At 40.4% G+C, this 16365-nt stretch overlaps 1 protein-coding gene across 1 annotated transcript in view; it reads right to left on the bottom strand.

The window, feature by feature from the left end:
* GLIS1 (GLIS family zinc finger 1) overlaps positions 1 to 16365 on the bottom strand; it is a 195821-nt gene that overhangs the window by 102086 nt on the left and 77370 nt on the right. Inside the window, exon 2 of the mRNA XM_005151142.3 lies at positions 2749 to 2947. Coding sequence (XP_005151199.3) covers positions 2749 to 2947 — 199 coding nt within the window. The remainder of the gene's footprint in view (positions 1 to 2748; positions 2948 to 16365) is intronic.

Here is a 16365-nt window from a genome sequence, read left to right as displayed (position 1 = left end):
ATAACTGACAGGTTTAAGAAGCTGGAGGGGACTGTTCTGATGCGCATCCAGGGACCCTCCACAACACTGTCTGACTGCCCTGACGTCTTCCCAGTTTTATGTGCCGAGCAGCGAGCACATAGTGGCGGGCTTGCCATGACTGATAATGATTATTTGACAAAAGGCCAGTATGAGCTGTGTGATGCCTCCAGTTGTGGTGAGGAAGGTATGAGGACTTTTCCAGTCCCACACGCAGATAGCGTGTCACAGCAATTACGTTGCACAACTTAAAAGCTATTAACTGAGTGGGGAAAGGGGGCCAGGAAGAAGGCGGATTGTGATTCTTGGATTAAGGCAGGCATCCCTAGAATACAGTTACTGAGAGAATGTGATTCAGGAAGAAGCTGAAGGGAATAACAAATTTCAGTGCACTGAGGGAAGGAAGGACAAAGCCAATCATAACCCCAAATCCTAAGGGAGATTTTTGATTGTTAGGGGAGGTGCTCTCTGCTTTGTTGGGTTTTCCTTGGGTGTTCCATACCCTAGAAATGCAAAGTGGTTCAAAGCTCAACCCAGAGAGATCATTTGAATTTGCATTTTCCTTTATTTCTGTGCTGGTTACTGGAGTTGGACAGAACAACCAGAGTTTGCCCTGATTTCTGTGCTACAATATCTCTCTATTCCAGCCCTATTTCTCTCTTCTGTTTTCTACTGAAGGCTGAAATCTGGGGAGGTACAGAGCACCCTTGGCTCCCACTGACTTCACTGGAACCTGATAGGCATTCACCCCCACCTCAGTTACATTCTCCTGTTTTCAGATCTTCAGGGAAAGGCCATGTTTTCTGTTCCTTGGTTGTCAAGAACCTTTAGCATCACAAACACCATGAACAGAAATCGTGCCAACTGCTGTCCATCCTCTCTCACAAGAGACAAGGTTTAGGCTCAGTGTATCATGAGTAGTATATAATGATGAAATTACACAGTGTCTATGAGGTCCATAGACCAAAGCTGGTCATTAGCTTTACCTTGCAAACCCCACGCAGACAAAAGCAGTATTAGTGAGGTGGACAGACAAGCAGAGCACGACTCGTGGGACACACAAATAAATCATAAAGGAACAGAAGGTCCTCCAAGATCACCTCCAAACATTTCCAGACTGTTGCTTAGAAACACAGAGCCTCAAGGCTTTAGACCATGCTACAAAGCAAAGGGGAGGGAATCAGGCCTGTCACCTGCTAGTTTCTCATGTTATGCAGCAGACAATCCTTTATGTCGTTCTGGGAATCCTCTTGCAAATGGGGGCTGGAATAGGTTCATATTTCTGAGGTGGGTACCGCGATGCCTGGTATGCAGCTATCTGTCATTTCTTCATTATAGATTTTACAAAAAGGTTCATAAAGATCTAAGCAGAGTATTCTCTTCATCCTTTTTGTTTGCTCCTGCCCTAATTATCTTTGTTTCATAAACTGACAGAATAAAAGAACGTTGGTAACTACTAGTCCCACAGTGAGCCAGAAAGAAGCTAAGAGGGAGCAGACTTACACCCAGATGCAAAGGCAGCTACAAATCCTTGTAGCAACTGCAGGGTATTTTTGTTATGTGGCAGGGATATTATTTTTTCTTTTCAAACAAACAAACAAACAAACAGCTCTTTCCACTTGCTTGCCATATTCCTGTGCCTCCTCCTCCTGAAAACACAGATGTTCTTACCCCACCAGTAAATGGAAAAGGGAAAACAAGACATAAATATGTATAATAAAAATCAGAAACAGTCAGATTTCCAAGACTAAGCTGTAGGCCATATTTCCTCTTGCTATGACTATGGAAATTTGGGCTTGATAGTTCCATGCACAGAGTGCCAATTATTCCAAGTATCTAAGATAAAGGCTACAACTTCACTAAGGTTTTTCTTTTCTACAGCTCTTCAAAAAGGTCAAGATTATTCTGTATTATATTGCCTGCCAAAAAGCAGTGCAATTAAAATAGATGGACAGATTTTAATTTGTAGCAGGCTTCTATTCACAATGGATGTCTGTTTAGGGTACTTGTTTAAAATCTGGTAAAGTTAAATTTGTAACAACAACAAAAAAATAATGGCGTTCTGTGTTTTCATATAATTAATTTATAGCAAATGTTTAAATAGAGATTCTGTTCATAGCATATCCAACTACAGTGTATATATCAAAACCAGAGACCAAATTTTCACATTACGGCCTTAAAAGCAAATACCAAGGATGTGGCTGTATGGGAACATTGAAAATACTTCATTAAAGGAAACACTGTAGTGGCATTGGCTTCCTGTAGGTTTGATGGTGACATGCCAAATTGTCATATGGGAGACATTGGTTTGGGAGTAAGTATCATCCCTGCCTTCCAGGCTGCAATTTAGAAACAACATGGTGTTGGGGTGGAGGTACAGAGGAGGCAAGTCTGACCCTGCTTAAGCCCCTAGCAGAACTCTCATTGACTTTTGCATGCTGGAAGAGCCCCCACAGAGCAGCTGTATTTAATCTTCAATTCAAGGGGCTGCAGCTGCACATACAGTGACTCCTCCTGGCACTGCCTTGGATGCTTTCTGTGCACATGTGCATGTCCCTGCAGTGCAAACCTGCAGATGAGCAGTGTGGTTAAAGCAGAATCCAAATCACTTCCAAAATGAAGCCAAAAATACCCTTCCAAATGTAGCACCCGTGGATGGTATTGAGAAATAGTTCCAACACAGAAGCACTCCAGAAGAGCAAAGTGTATCAATAAAACTTGCGGTGGTACCTTATATCGGAGTGTGTCAAGTTCAGCTGGCCAACGTGAAGCAGTCTCTCACAGGACAGTGGGTGGTCTCGCATCAGGGAGTTTCCTGTGTGGATGAACAGACCTTGCCTGCAGACGGGTACCGAGCTACTTGTCATCTCCATGTCCATCATGTTCTTCTTCTCAGAGACCAAGTTACAATGATTGTAGCCACCGTTCACTGTCAAGAAAACCCAAAAGAAATTAATAATCATAAGGCTTTGACTAAGAACCCTCTACCCTGACTACTGCTTTGAATGCTCCGTTCGGATCTCCTTGCAAAATTCTTGTAAATGACACGGCAGTGGAAATGAAAGGTTTCACAAGGAAGCAAAAATGAATTGCAAAGGAATGTGGATCTCTGAAGCACGGTTGTTTATTTCTCATTTTCAGTTTTGTGGCTATTTTACACTTCATAATGGAACTCAAAAACCCCTTAGCCTGATAGCTTCATTTCCTTCTGTTTATTTTTATGGTGGAGTCTTGCCTGGGTTAGATTTTGGAGAGGGATGTTTCAGACTCCCTTTATTTTCAGGGAGAGGCACCCTCTGAAAACAGTGACGTAAGTCAAGTTTTTCTTTGCAGACAATTATCTCTACCATTATGACTTTAGATGGGCATGTTTCTACTTTACTGTCAGGTCAACAGTGAGAAAAACTGTAATTTATTTAGTTTCAATGTATATGTTTAACTGTATTTTCCAAGCAAGCTATTATTATAAATGTTAATGCTAATAATAATGACAACATATTTGTCCCTGGTGAATATTACATTTTAACAGAGTTGGTAAAACAGAGTAGAGCTATAGCAATATTCTTCAGAAACACATGTAGAACCACAAATTACAATTAGCTAAAAAGAGAGGACAAAGCAGAAACTGAGAACTTAGACTGCATTGGTCAAACACCAGCAGTTCCATTTAACTTAAACCGTATTAGTTGGGTTCTTTACCTCTAGTGACCTAGTCAAATACTCATAGATAAGCATATATAAAAGCAGTTATAAGAAATTTAGCCTTCAGAGGCTAGCTAAAAGTCACAATAGCCATTTCTCATCATTTTCACCACCGTGTATGAATTCTGCTTTTGAAATACTAGATCTTCAACACAGCCCCTGAAAGTAAAGATACACTTAACATACATGAACCCCCTTTTTCTCTTATGGACAGCTGCTAATGCTTCTGGACTTGGTCTTTTCCAACCTATATTATTCGAATCTTATAGCAAAGGCAAGTGGGAGGGCCTGGGCTGCTGTGGTCCTCTATAATGACTGTCAATGCATGCTTTGAAAGAGATGAGAATCACGTTCAGGTGTTTGGTGAGTATAAATGAGAAGAAACAGGTGACTGGGGAAGGCAAAAAAAGTCTCTGGTAACTGGAGAGTTTGTGAAAGGGATCACAGCACAAAAGTCCATTCTCCTCCATTGGCTGGGCTCCACAGCCTCCCCATGATGCTCCGCAGCACCATTGTGATAGGAAAGCCCTATGGCAGATGAAGATGCAGTGCAGGCAAGCATCCAGACCCACAGAAAAGAGAGGGTACATGTGACACCCAAATTACAAGTTTCATGAGGCATTATTGTGACATTTCCAGAATAGAGTTCCCTGTTTCCAGTGAAACATTTTCAGCATTTGGCTGATACATTACATCTGTTGACCATTTATTTATCTGATTTCTATTTTTTTTAAGAAGTCAGAATACTTAAAATTGGAAAAAAAACAATACTGGGATTTTCCCAGCCAGCTCCATCACTATGCTAAGGCAACCCTCACGAAGTGTTGGCCAGCATTATTTTATATAGACAAAAAGTTCATGTAAGATTTTTGGGGATAATACATGAGTTTGTATTTAACTATACAAAATGGGCTGTTAGCCTTTTTCCTGTTCTAATTATTTCAGGTGTATATTCAGAGACCTGAATTCACCGATACTGTGTGATTGTTCTGAATGACTAAAGACATGAAGAAACTGTACAGACATGTACAGGGCAGCCACTTCGGACCAAAGCATTTCAGAAGATCACTCTGGATGCCTTTCAGCTCCTAAGGGGATGTTTGTGACAATTAGCACTGCCCCGGTTGTAATCATGACAGAAATTATCATGATACCCTCTGGAGTCCACAGCTCCATCAGGCTTTATCCCATTCCTATTTTGGTTTCATCCCATCATAATTTAACTCACTTCAAGGCTAATACCTACCTTTGCAAGACTGTATAATCAGGCTCATGGCTGTTAATTAAGCATCTAAAAGGTATCTAAATACCGTGTTGAAAACTGGTGAAACAAGTTCTATACACATTTAAAGTGCATATGCTACACTAAGAGAAGTTGGTAAATCAGTCATATTGAAAATACTCAGTTCACAGTTCCCCTCCTTTTCCACCAGCAGTGTTACCTGGAATATATTCAAGATGTATCTTCCCTCCAAAGTACTACAGATTCTTTTTAAATGTCTAAGACTTATACTGGCTTTGTAATAAAAACACTCTCTTTCTTTCTTTCATTCCCCCAAAAATGCAAGTCTGAAATTCATTAGAGCTTTCTAGATATTCATTTTATCAATTTTATCATATTATCCAAACACAGAAACTTCACCAAAGTTCAGCAACACCAACTGTAGCACACACCAATACCTATTTATGTGAGGATGGAGATTTCCTAGAATAACATGAACATTATCCCAGTGCTGTCAAAAATGATTATCTTCTCTTATAGCTGTCAAATCAGAGAATACATTTTCCCCCTGCAAAGGAACAGCACACTCATGCTATATCCGTGAAATTATGTCTTTCAGCCAATCCACTGTAGATTTGCCTTCACAAAGCACCTTACAGAGTTATTAACAAGACTAGAAGCTTCTTGCACAACAGTGCCTTTAGTGAAGTCACACTTGCAACAGAGCCCTCTGAAATGTGCCCACCACATGGGAGATGGAACAATGACAGGCGAGGAATACCACCAGCCCCACAGCAAGTAAAGTACAAATCAAAAGGTTGCCTCTGAACACAGGCAACCAGAGTCCACGTTCAAGCCCATGTGAAAGCAAATTCATTGCCTCTGAAAAGAAGGAATATAGTCTGGTTTACACCAGTGTAACTGAGAACAGAATCTGGCCCTTTGACAACTAGCTGGTTTATAGAATATTAATATCACTGGCTGGCATACACAAGATTTAAGCATTTTCCATGTCTGGAACTAGAGCTCTTCTTTCATTGGCATCGAGGGGCCTTTAACTTACATACTGTAACTTACCAATAACAGATGAAAAGAGCACATGCTCCCTGCCTTATACCAAAGGGTTCACCCTGCTTTCAGTACAACCATAGCTATTTCATAAATCCATATAAAGAACTAATTCTAATTTACAGAGAGTAAATCTAATAAAAGGTAACTTTTGTCTTTCTCTTTTTCTGTCCTGCAGTTTTGATTTATATCTTTACATTTAAGTGTTCATGGAGGGAACAGAAGAGTTGATACAGTAGTGTGCAAAGGCTGTGATCAGGCAACTCCTTCCATATGAGTAATCATGTTGGTTAAGTTTTGGATATCTTGCTTCTTTTATTCTGGGGCAACTGACTTTGGGGGAGACTTTTCTTGATTTATGCCAGATTAAGACATGAGTATTGGTCCCATTGACTGTGATGAGGCTACACACCTCACACTGGTCAGGATCTGCAGAGTCAGCCCTATGTGTCTTGCTAGGGGTGAATTCTCCCAGAGGAAATCAGAACATCTCCCCCGCACAAAGGGAAACCTGTCTGTGTAACAATGAGATCAGTATTTAAAACAACCCTACTAAAGGGCAGCAGCTCTCTTTCATCCCTGGAGAACATGTTGTTTACCATTCAGGAAGGCTTAACTCTTACTGATAAAATTAGCTATTAAGGCTAAGAAGGTAACAGCAAGAACTTCCCAAAAGGGCAATTATTCAACAATAAACACATGTTGCAGTGCTTTGGAGTTTACCTCATTAAGGCCAATGAACAAATAACTGAAATGATGTCTAATTGAAATGACTCACATTCAAAATAGAGATAGATTTGAAGTATTTGCCTAACATGCTTGGATATCCCCAGAGCATTGTGGGGTTTGTGGTGAAGACCAAACTCGGTCATTTTGCCTTTTTTTTTTCTTACTGTTTCTTCTCTTTAACTACTTCATTTTCTTTAGAAATAAAAAAATATTTGCCATTCTTGGTTTTGTTTGGATGTGATGTCCAAAATTTACCACGACAACACTGAGAAGTGGAACGCTGTTACTGGCAGCTGGATGAGTCACGTGAAAGACCAAACAGTACCAGATTGTCTCAAACAAGTGAAAATGAGCCACGCTACAAGAGGCCATCAAAGCCCTCCACTGAGAATGATTAACTCAAAAGGTGCCAATGCAGCAAAGCCATGTATTGTAGGGAGGAGACTGAACCCGTACTCAGCAACCCATTCCACATAACTAGAGCTGAATAATCTCTATTACTGTATGGCTGGAGTGACTGACACAGCTCCTATACAGTCAGCAATTTAAGAGCATCAGGAGAGATGCACAGCATTACGCTGCCTGCTTGAAGACTTTAACAAATGAACTGAATGCTTTCAAAACACTGAAATCTTCAAAATGCTTTATGAACATTAAGTATTTTCAACATTTTCAACAACTAAATCAACACTTGCAAAGTTTAGTATGCCTGTCACACCATTCTCTATAGTAAATGGGAGCGCTTTTAGAGCCTTAAGCAGACATTACCCCAATGTAACATTGTTATTTTCACTTATATCTTCAAGCTCCTAAAATGATATCCTAAACAGACTTCCAGAGCTCGGCTTTGACACTCTAAAGAGGGGATGTTTGGATCTTTCTTTGACCTCTTTGCAGTCATTTGCACCATCAGGTACACAACAGATCTCTAAACTTTTGGGCTTTTCACCACTTGCAAGATAAAGTTCTGCACATCAGCAAACCTTTGCAATAATCTGTAATTCAGTAGGAGACTTTCAATAACATTTGAATATGAAAGATTAGCACTTTTGAATCATACAAATGCAATGTGGTCCCAGATTGTCTGCCGGTGACTCTTTATGCAGGTGAATGTATGCTCTCACAAAGCTTTGAGAACTCATATATTCTTTTTACAAGTTAAATTTTATCCTGTGTGTTTTTGGAAGTTCTCTCTGTGTTTTGATTTCATCTCTGTGTGATATCAGTATGTGCCCCACAAGGTTTCCTTCCTTGGTTAGAGGGCAACAAGAAACTCCTCAGAGTTGAATAGCTCCAGAGCTCTGTGTTAAAGTGCAAAATTCCTTTTCTGTTCCATTAATTCAGTCATATCATGGAATCACAGAATGCTTTGGGTTGGAAGGGACCTTAAAGCTCATCCAGTTCCAACCCCTGCCACAGGAAGGGACACCTTCCACTGGACCAGGTTGCTCCAAACCCTGTCCAACCTGGCCTTGAGCACTGCCAGTTAATTATCTGAGTCTTCTGTGTTGCACAGGTAGTAAATGCTCATGTGAACATCATGCTGAGGAAACAACTACACAACCACACAGCTAGTGACTATCAAACAGAGTCAAGATTCTATGGAAAAGTTACTCAAAATGTTCAAATAAAATTGCACAATCCTTGAAGCCCCTTGGGCAGCCCATGGGGTCAAACATACTGACTTCCAATATGACCATTTGTCATGAACAGCTCCTTCAGTTCATTTACACTGGCAAAGGAAGGCAACAGTTATTTCTCCAAAGCAATAAGAAGAGATCATCAAGTCTCTTTTGTTACTGTTTTGTCCACACCTGAGAACTGAAGTAAGTTAACAATAACAGCACTGAATTTTCACTGCTGCATTCAAGAGTTTGTATCTCAAAGACTAACAAAGCAGCTCACACCACAATTCCACCTTCAGCTTAGACCTCTGTATCAGTTACAACTTGTTTACATTTTAAGGCCTGTTTCATACAGCTGGTAGGGACTTGGCTTCGTTTTTTATAATGCTTGTATACTATCTTAATAAAAACACAGTAAGTGAGAGCCAAAAGATTCTTTATTACAGACCATGCTGTATAGTGAGAGTCAAGTGAAAACCCAAACTGCCCTACATATGTGTATCACGTGTAGGTGGCAGATCCTCTGCCTAGTTGAAGGGGATATGAAGCTATAAAAGATTAGGGTTAAAACCAACAGCAGTCAATAAGATTAGAATAAAAAAGAAGGATCTCTTTCCTCCACCATGCTATAAAATCCTATAACAGAAATACTTATTGCTTTACTTTCACATTGATGTATGAGTGAAGACAGAAGGGCTAAGAAAACTCTTGTAATCTAAAACAACCCAGCTAGTGAAATAAATTGTCGAGTATCAATCTTAAAAACTTGTGAAAGATAAATACAACCCATGTGTGTCTTTCTAGTAAAATCTGGACCCTAAGTGTTGGCTACATCTATATTTGTTATTTCATGTTCAATTTATTTTTAAAACAAGTGATTTGGATTGCATTTTATTTCTGTTCTGTGGAATCTCTTTTTGCAGACTCCACACAGGATTTTGAAAGAGTGAATTACTAGGGCTGGCATTCCCGAATAAAGCAGCATGGTTGATTTCATATCAGCCTAACTTAAAACAATTTGAAAGCATTTCAGTAGTTTAGAGATCTGTAACCTTTTCACTCTCAAGTATGTGGATACATATGGCTCCCATATCTGACTTTCTCGTGCTATTTTAAAGGTAATCTTGGAGTCCAAGAGGCAGGAGAAGAGCGCAGTAACAAGACACTACCTCTTTCAGTGCTAACATGGCTTGCAATGGTTCGTAGTTTAGGTTTCCAGCAGAGACCTTCACAACACTTTCTGAAGTTAGCAAGTACAGCCAAGATTCAGGAAAACACATGCCATGCGCTTAGGTTCCAGTGACTTCACAGCCTTAGCTGATGTTCTGAGTTAGGCTCTAGATGTGTAAGACTATAACCATTTTAGGTAACAGTGAATAGATTGACAGAGAAATAAAATAACTCTCTGCTATCACAAGGAGTCTCTCATTCCACTCAGTTTTGAAACTCAACATTCTTGTCTTCCTATCTGGATCTCAGACTTCTAAGTTATGCCCCCAGACAGAGCTGAGCACAGACTGAAAATGACCATTGCCCTCTTTCGTGGCAATCAGGACAAAACCTTCTGGAGCCTGATGAAACACAGGTCTTGTCATTACGTTCATTGTTACACAGTCTCCTCAGCTTGGAATCACCTTTTGCCTGTTGCCAGGCAATGTGCAAAATATTATTCTCAGCACATCTGGCCTTTTTTGTGGTCAGTTATCCTTCCTCACTACTTGGATTGTAGTAACAGGGGGAAAAGACATTAAAATAAATGTTTTAGGAAAATATTAAGCTCAACAAACATTCTTTTAATTAAAAGGAAATCCTAAAACCCACCTAATGGGCACTTGGAGAATATAAGCTCAATGTAATGAAATTCGATGTATTTCTTTTTCTTTTTTTTTAAGAAGCCTTGTGTTTGGAATAGGTTTAATTCTCAGTATTCCTGATAGGTTGGTTATATCCTGGATTCTCTTTGCCCTGCCAAACACAGGAGAACAGGGGCTCCTGCTTCTGCCACCTTGTTAGTAATCATGTTCAAAGGAGAGGCATATACAGCCATTGGCCCCATTCTCCTTTCCCACCTCTCCACTCATCTCCATCTTCCTTCCATTTCTAATCTCAGCTTGTGACCCTGTCTTCCACCACCACCTTTAACCTTCTCCAACCTGTACCTCACCTCCCAGTACGTGTTCCAGGATGCCACAGATGCAAGACTTGCTGCACTGTACAAAGCTGGCTCTACCAAAGTCCTTGTCTAATTTAGGTTCACAAGGTTTAACCCTAGCTGAAGCTGGTCACTCCATCTGGGTACCAACAACTGTATTTTTCAATGTGAGCAATACATGTAAGAGACAGAAGCTGCTGTCAGTCTGTCTGGTTTAAACTCCCTGCTCTCACACATGAGCTTGAGCACCAACCTGTGCTTCCAGAGACCAGCTCAACTGGGACAAATCAATCTACACACACCAAATAAATGCCATTGTGCATACTGGTGTAAGGTATAAGGCAACTCTACACCGTTTAGGATTAAGTACACACTCACCTGCCCCTGTCCCCTTTGGTTTGTCTTTTTTGTTGCTCTAAATGGACACCAGCAGGGTTTTCACAGCAGCCTGTAGTTAGACAAGGCCTGTAAGTTAAAAGAACTCCAGAGTTGACATCTTTTCTGATGAGGGTACTTGCATTGTTTCTATTGTAAACATGCTTTCATCATTGATTCTATGACCCCATCGAGAAGACAGGGTCTTTCCATATATGCAAGTTTGAGAAAATCTATTCCTTTGGGGTTTTTTCCTCTCATCATTCACTCATAGCCGGAGCATGCCTACTATGAACTGCCAGTGGGATATTGCTTTCCCATTTACTTATTAAACCCTGAACTTTTAAACTCCCAGATCTCCACTCCCCTATATTTTACTTAGTTCATTTAGCCTCCCTTTTCCATGGAAGTTCTAGCCAGCAGACCATGTAAAGACTCCGTAGGGGTATATGTTCTCCCAAACATTTGAAACACAAGGATGTGCAGGGAATGAAAGCTGGGGATTTGCCATATGGCACCTTGCATGAGTCTTGTATAAACATATGTGTCCATCTCCCAAGAATGAATTTTATATCTGCCTGGCTCAGCAGTACACTATATACATTAAAAGGTAAAAAAAAGCATCACCCAATGGAATACAACAAAAGTGATTTCCACCAAAGTGTTGTGCTCGAAGATTTAGAAGCCTGGAAGTGTCACCAAGTCAGAAAAGGCCACCAAAGCTACCTGCTCCAAAGACAATCACTGCAGATCACACAGAGTTATACAGAAATGGTAAACTTTAAACAAAGGGGGAAGCTGGGAATTATAAAGCATTTTGTTCTTTTCAGTGCAAGCTAGACAGAGGAAAAGGTCTGATGGGATGTGGGTACGCAACACTTAGTCTTAAGGACCTATTTCTGATGCATATATTTAGAAACCAGTCTACTCATAGTCAAAGGAGACATAATGACTCATAATAGGAATCACTGGGAGTCTAGAATTAACTTTCCATGTTGCTATGTGATAGGAATGTTCCAACATGTAAAGGGAAGACAATGGAGGGGAGCTAGTAAACCTGCACTGCACATCAGCTTCCAGCAATGGGTTGTCTTCCTCTCACTGGCCCTCCAAAAGTGTGGATTAAGCTACTTTTCTATGAGAGGTTTCACGATTCTCTACTTATATCTTTGTTCCAAGCTCACTTGTTGTAGGAGCTTCTTGAAGACATTTTTTCCTGGCTCTTTACAAACAAGTGATGAAAAACTACAGTGAAAAGGCATTTGATTGCTTAAGACTACACATTGTCCTAATGCAACTCGCACTGCTTTCTCCATTCTCTTATTAAGGAGACATCTTCACATAACATGATCTCCATCTATAGTCACTACAGCTCTCTCGCACTTACCAAGTAACCTACATCACTATCAAGCTCTTCCTGCCCTTGCTTAAAATAATTACAATGAAAATTCAAATGGCTACCACAAATAGGCAATCATTTCACCTACACAGTCTCACAGTCTCCTTGATCATTTGACATTTGATACCTAATACAGTAATGGCTTCTTTGCAGCTTAGAATTAACACTGCCAGCAAGAAAACTCAAGACAAACAAACAGCTTGCCCAATACATGCTGAAAAGAGCAACAGCCTACCCCTGCTACTCTTCACTTGCTTTTTTCATTGTTTGTCATTGCTTTCTGCCAAGATTTTGGCATTATTTCAAGACTTGATTTGAAATATATTTAACACCAAGTGATTTGTAATGTCATTTTCTATTTTACCAGAATTATGCTTGGGAATAGTTCTATTTAAGTAGAATTTATCCTTCTGCACTCATTGCCAGTGAACAGCTTCTTGCAGGCCCTCCACAAGTCTGAGGATAGCAGTGACCTATATTGTAGATACATGCAGTGCCTGTTAATCAAAGACCTTAATGTTATCACCTGTAAGAACAGTGGCAAACATGAGTTATTGGTGCAATAAATACCTATATGCTATGTAACACAGTAAGAAGAAAAACTGTCTTCTCGTCTACAACTTAAGTATAACTCATTCAAGCATCTATCCAAAATGAAGCAGTTTCAGACAAGTGGGAGGATGGAACATCTTGACTGTATCAGTCTCTTAAGAAAGTCAGATTCTGGTGATAACCATACCACCCTCACTATTACCTGCTCTTCTGTGGGGGTTTTTTTGGCAGACTGTGGGACAGGATCAGAATTAAGCTATTGTGGAATCTGCTGTGAAGAGGTAAAGGTGCAGAGAAGAAGAAAAAGAGAGATGAGAAAGATTAAAGAGTACAATAGGTGCTACAAAAGGGAAAGTTCTCACTGAATTGGTGCTGGCTTATATGAACACTGAATAAACAACAATTAGGAATTTAGCTTCTGCTAAAAGGCTTCTGTGAACCTTTGAGTGATGACAGTGGGCAGTTGTTATGGATTAGGAGGTATATAGAGTACTCTTATTTAGCATCGCTGCCTTCTACAGCCTTCTGTAAACTGGGCCTGCACTTTCCACAAGAGTCATGAGAATAAGGTATCTCGGTGCTTACATGAAGCTGGATATGTCGGTGAAGAAACAGATACATAACTGTCATTGTAATCACAAAAAGTCCCTTACTCAGATACACAGATTGTGCAATCACAGAAACCAGGGCTGGAAGAGTCTTCAGAAGGTGATTTAGTCTACCTTGTGTTCCAACAGCATAATCCAACCTCACAGATTTAATGAGGTGTTTGGCCAATGTGTCCTTTACAGCCTCGAGCAGTTCCTCAGCGTTCCCAGAACCTATTCACTTGTTTAACTTGACCAAGTTTTTTCCTTCATGTCTAATTTGATGTCCCCTTAGCACAACTTGGTCTGTTACATACTGTCCTGTCCAAACTGGACATGGGGAAGAGTCTGTTATCTTGCCCTCCATAGCAACCTTTTATGTCTTTGAAGGCTCTCTCCACTCAGTCTTCTCTTGCCAGCATTACACAGCCCTCGCTATTTCAGATTTTTCTCATAAATCATGCTTTCCAGAGCTTGATCTCTTCCCTCTGTCTCCTTTCTGGACTCTCTAGCACACTGGAGAGTTCAGACTTAATACTTATTCTCCCCCTCCACATTTTACATTGTCAGATCCTGTTCTTTGCAGACAGTAGCAGGTACATGATTCCTTCACTGTGAGGCAGCAAGGAAGCAGCACAGTGGCAGGCAGACACAGCAGTTGAATCTCATCTAGATTATTTTATCTCATTTCTTGGATAAGACACAGAAGAACAAGCCCAATTAACCTTTTGTATGACCCAGTTTTCCTTTTGGTTCTTACTGTAGCATTAAACTGCTCTCTGAAAAATGCCTAGAAATCTCAGTATAGAACTTACCAAATGCATTCATGCAGAGGTAACAATGGTTTCCACTAAGGTCTCATCACTCCATAATTCAACTTAGAACCATAAAACTCTAAACAAAAACTCCCAGGAAAGTGCACATACTTGCACACTGTCCAGATTCCAGTGTTGTGGCATTCTCAAAACTCTAATTAGGGCTGACTCTTCAGATTTGCAGCACTTTTCTGCTGACTATCCCCACCATCAAAAATACATGAAGAGCATGAAATCATTCTAACACACTGATCTAACTGACCCATTGAAACTGAGAGTAATCATATATTGTCTCTGGGGCCAGTTCTGGTTTTGTCTGATTGTCAATTGGGAGTCACTGCAATAGGCATTGAAAACCATTAGGGTTTTTAGAAGCTGCAAGATCAGACTTACAAAATCTTCTAGAACTGAGTATCTAAAGATGCACGACAGAGGGACAAATTCTAACATCTCCATTTTAACAACAGCTTTCAGTGCTCAATTAGAGATACAAATGCTGCAGCCAGCAACTCAGTAAATACTGTTGAATGATCTTCTACTCAGACCAGATTTGAGGGCCTCAGACTGAGGAAGTCCAGCCTATTACAGCTCTGGGCAGACATCCCACTCTTCTCCTCTTCCCTATCACCTTGACACACTGCTAACCTCGATAATGAGGTATGAGGATTTATATCTTCATGTGCAATTTAATGTGAATTTCATGCTGGAGAAAAATGACAGGTGAAGAGCTGTGGAGATGGAAATGTTCCCACAGCAGGTAAAGTGTGGTCAAAAGGTGTGCAAGGTTCCATAAATGTCATGACCCAAGAGGCAGAAACTTGCTCTGTAAGAACTACTTCAAGGTGGGAAATGGAGATCCTATGGGGAAGTAACTCAGTTGGAGAATAGCAAGCATAGCACAGAAATAGAGAGCAACTTCCAAAGACCACACAGTTTACAGGCTGAACCCAGCCAGAATGCCAGTGAACTTGGTGGATTGTATTTCTTGTGGGATATCTGCATCCAGTTTAACCACACGCTGTTGGATCTAGAGTGCATCTTTTAGAAAGACATCAAATCTCAAAGTGGAATCTCTAAATGATGAAAAAATACTTCTGTGGCAGTTTGTTCCATGTTTCTCAGCATGAATTTTATATAGCTTGAACTTGTTTGACTTCAGCTCCCAGGCATTGGGTCTCATTCTGTGTTGGTGTGCTAGATTAAAACACAGGACATACCTGGTACTTTCTGCTTCTGTTAGACTTTTCTTCAGTGACTAATTGCCCTTCTCTTTCATTTTCTCCTGGTATAGTATATTCTCCAGATCATGTATAATTTGTGTGAATCTTCTCTTAAACACAGTTTAAGAGAAGTTAAGCTAGTTTTTCCAAGGAACCTTGTTAAGTTGTCAACACTAGAACAGCACAGTTCTAGAACCATTAACAGCATAAGACAGCAGTGTTGTTTTGCTACTTCTGCCTGCTATGTGCCTAAAAACAGCTCTCCAATTTCATATTAACTGTTAGTCTGCTGCAGCATGGGAACAGGAACTCTTGGTCACCATACTCTTCATGTTTTACCTGCAGCTGCCTGGCTGGGTCCTTTAATCCTCTCAGAGTTTGGAGGAAGGCAGAAGGATGGTTACTCTGGTCTTGTTTGTCCGTGACTTTATTACAAGTCTCTGCTAAGAAACAGAATAAAGTCACCAAATTATACTACTGTGCTTCCAAACCTAATGACCCAGAAAGAGTTCTGCTGTCGATGGGCCTAACTCAATAGGCACTGCTGAAAACAATGGAGTCCCCCAGTGTGTGACCAAAAAAGAAATAACAACATTTTAAGGAATGTAGCAACTGCAGAAGCTCAGTAACCACTTATGAAACCAACCATTTGAATTTTTTGTTTACAGGCTAAAAGAGCTCCAGCAATAGAGCCAGTGAGTGTGAGATTTCTGTTGTTTTAATTATGCCTTTCTTAGGTTTGCCTTGTTTGGTTTAGCACAAGTTCTGCACAATACATCTAAACCCTATTTTGCAAAAGACAGCAGAGAGGGAGTAACTGAAGCCATTTAAAACTAAAGGAGCTGGAAGCTGAACGTGTGTGTCAGCCGAGCCCCATGGTAAGCCATGGCCCTTTACAGCT

This window comes from Melopsittacus undulatus, chromosome 6 (assembly GCF_012275295.1).
Source record: "Melopsittacus undulatus isolate bMelUnd1 chromosome 6, bMelUnd1.mat.Z, whole genome shotgun sequence".
Lineage (NCBI taxonomy): Eukaryota > Metazoa > Chordata > Aves > Psittaciformes > Psittaculidae > Melopsittacus > Melopsittacus undulatus.
The sequence above is the reverse complement of the archived record's forward strand: the minus strand, read 5'-3'. Positions and strand labels throughout refer to the sequence as shown.